This window comes from Marmota marmota, unplaced genomic scaffold, assembly GCF_001458135.2.
Source record: "Marmota marmota marmota unplaced genomic scaffold, marMar, whole genome shotgun sequence".
Taxonomy (NCBI): domain Eukaryota; kingdom Metazoa; phylum Chordata; class Mammalia; order Rodentia; family Sciuridae; genus Marmota; species Marmota marmota.
The window spans coordinates 17,044,317-17,047,523 of NW_026000048.1; the positions used below are offsets into that span (position 1 = coordinate 17,044,317).

Below are 3,207 nucleotides of genomic sequence, written 5' to 3' on the forward strand. Positions count from 1 at the left end.
AAATGTAATTTGCTGTAGCTCTGATTTCTTGGATGGAAATGCTAGCCTTAGATTTCAAAGGCAAGAACTAGACATCGCGGTTTGTACACACATTGATTAAGTTGAAGAGCGGCGATTACATCTGTGCTGAGTGCAACAGTAGTCCAGGGCTGACTTTTCAAATCCCAGCCTCCTGAGTTACAGACTCTCTTAAATAGACTTCCTTAATTTCCGGATGTACTTCTTGAAATTCCCAATTCTCTTCAAAATTCCTAGGAAATTACAAGGAAGATGAAGGGTGGGGGTGGGGAACTATGGCTGAGATTTCATCTTGTCAAGCAAACTACCTTTTTGTGTCTGATTCCTGATTTGGTTTTTGTGTTTGTTTGGTTGTTTGTTTGTTTGCCATACCTACTCCTGTTAGCCAGACCAGAGCAGGGAACCTGGAACTTTTGAATGTGAAGAAAGAAATTATTGTGCAATTTTTTTTTCTTGCAGGCTCAGAAATATCCATTTATTCTTTAACCACACGGATGTGTCTATTTTTGGAGGAAGAAGGAAACATAAATGCCTGGGTTGCATTTATGCTGTAGTTGCAAACATCGAACAGTTAAGAAGATTTTACCGAATTTTGCAAAGCAGCCAACAAACCGCCTTGGGATCCTGGTAATAAAAGTGGAAAGAACCTTGCTCTCTTTTTGGCAATATTTTGGACATCTTTGAAAACGACAGCAAACTATGCCTTAATTTGACTAAGAAGAGGTTAAACCATATTGATATTCATCCAAAGTGATTTTGTTGAAGCAGATGCTTGGCTTTCATGGAAAAAATGGGAGTTGTGGAAGATTCACCTAAACTACCAACCAAAAGCATCACAGACCAATGAAATAGCCTGCAACTTACATCAGCACTTTCTTTTCATTGTTGTTACGTAAAACCTCTGGAAGCACCTTGGGCGTTTTACATTTTCTTTGCTGCAGAAGGAAGTAATCTGTTCCCTGGAATTCTGATCTGTCGTGAACAGGACCGTGGCAAAGGCTGTGTTGGGGACTCTTGGACATCCCGCCTACAATCCAGCCTGGTTAATTGTGAAAAGTGTACACATTTCTGGCTTATCTATGCTTTGTTATGGGTCTGACGTGAAACTACCTCCTCCCCACCCCACCCCCCAGCAGAAAACCGAAATCCAGTTGAATTGTTACACTGTTTCGGAGCTGGAGCCTTGAACTGTTTCCTTGGTCAAATAACTTTGTTTCTGGTTGTAAAAAGGCATTTCGGGGGGGGGGGGAAATAAGGAAAATCGAGAGAAATTCCAAACGTAAGTCTGTACTGGGGGCGGGGGGGGGGGGTTCACCGCGCGGTTTAACTTTGGAGCTCGGAGCCTGTCTCCTTTCCCACTCCCATAAGGGAAATACCAGGCTATTCTGCACATTTTCGCTTAAGCTCCATTTTCCAAAGGAAAAGGGGGTGGGGTATATCTATTTGGACTTGATAATGTTTAAAAAATGCTTTTCTTTGAAACGATAATAGCTGTATCGGCAAAATGCAAATAAAGCAAAAATAGGCAATATTTCTTTAAAGGGGAATATACTTTTTTTTTTTAAGCCTACACTCACTGCTTCTGATGAAGTCTGTGAGTCAGGCTGTTTCTGAGCTCCGATAGTTTAATGGAAAGATTTATATACCGACTGTATTATTTACTTTGGGAGGGGAGGTGGCAGTATAAGGGTATGCTAATTAGTAGGAGATTTTGGGGGGAAGGGGTGGAATATCAATTTTTATTGCATCACCTGTCAGGAGTGTCCAATCAGCGTTGGCTTTAGGGGAATTAATTGATGAAGGTGTCTCCGGACGAGCTCACTTCACTCTGTCATTTTATTTGTAGCTAAAGCAGCGGCGGGAATAGCAGCTGCATTTCTTTTCTCTTTCTCCCTTCACATTCCATTATCATAGTGCTCCAATGGAGAAGGAATAGAGGGGCCCAGGTACTGATCTGCATCGAGGACTCAGAGCAACACACTGGCAGATCAGGAACCGGATGGTTTTTTCCCTCTTTTTAAAAAAAAAAAACGAAAAAGAAAAAAAAAAGCAAGAATCAAGTCAGTGTAATTTCATGGGGTTTTTACCCCCAATAATTTTGCCTACAGTTTGGCACTCCCTTCGCCGGGAATAACAGTCTTTGTTATTTTATTAGCAGGATGCCTTGAGACACACGCAGCATCTGGCGGAGGATTAACATACATACATGTGTATGTATGCGTCACGTATATATTTACTGCAAATGGTGGGGATCATTTAGTGCCCGAGATGGGAGACCTGAAGTCAGGTTTTGAAGAGGTGGATGGCGTGAGGCTCGGCTACCTCATCATTAAAGGAAAGCAAATGTTTGCCCTCTCCCAAGTCTTCACAGATCTGCTGAAAAACATCCCGAGGACGACCGTGCACAAGCGCATGGATCATCTAAAAGTGAAAAAGCACCACTGCGATCTGGAAGAGTTGAGGAAACTCAAGGCAATCAACAGCATCGCCTTCCATGCCGCCAAATGCACGCTCATCTCCCGGGAAGACGTGGAAGCTCTCTACACCTCCTGCAAAACCGAGCGTGTCCTCAAGACCAAGCGCAGGAGGGCCGGCCGGGCCCTGGTCACAAAGGCGCCGCCGCCAGAGCGCGCCGCCGCCGCCAGCCCCCGCCCGGGGTTTTGGAAGGACAAGCACCAACTTTGGCGGGGCCTGAGCGGAGCCGCGCGGCCCCTGCCAATCAGCGCGCAGTCCCAGCGCCCTGGCGCCGCCGCCGCGCGCCCCGCCGCCCATCTACCTCAGATTTTTAGCAAATACCCGGGCTCGCACTACCCGGAAATCGTACGCTCGCCTTGCAAACCCCCTCTAAACTATGAAACTGCCCCGCTCCAGGGAAACTACGTCGCCTTTCACTCGGACCCTGCTTATTTTCGGAGCCTTCTGTGCAGCAAGCATCCGGCCGCTGCTGCTGCTGCCGCCGCCGCCGCCGCTGCCGCCGCCGCCGCCGCCGCCGCCGCCGCCGCCTCACTACCAGGCGTCGGCTGCTGGGCCCCGAGCCCAAGGCGGCCGGCGGGAGCCGGAGGCCCGGTGAACCCTGACCTCCGGTGCAAGCCGCAAGCGCGGGGCTCCAAGGACTGCTGCTCGCGCCCCACGCTGGCTCTCGGCGCTTGGCCTGCTGCTGCCCAGATCCTACAAAGCCAAGGCGGCGGC

The 3,207-nt window shown here is 48.3% G+C and overlaps 1 protein-coding gene across 1 annotated transcript in view; it reads left to right on the plus strand.

The window, feature by feature from the left end:
- Window positions 1–264: 264 nt before the first annotated feature.
- The window catches only part of Skida1 (SKI/DACH domain containing 1), a 5,981-nt gene continuing 3,038 nt past the window's right edge, over window positions 265–3,207 (plus strand). The window contains 4 exon segments of the mRNA XM_048812734.1: window positions 265–1,297; window positions 2,174–3,133; window positions 3,136–3,167; window positions 3,170–3,207. The exon segment at window positions 3,170–3,207 is cut by the window's right edge and continues 3,038 nt beyond it. Coding sequence (XP_048668691.1) covers window positions 2,287–3,133; window positions 3,136–3,167; window positions 3,170–3,207 — 917 coding nt within the window. The 5' untranslated portion in view covers window positions 265–1,297; window positions 2,174–2,286.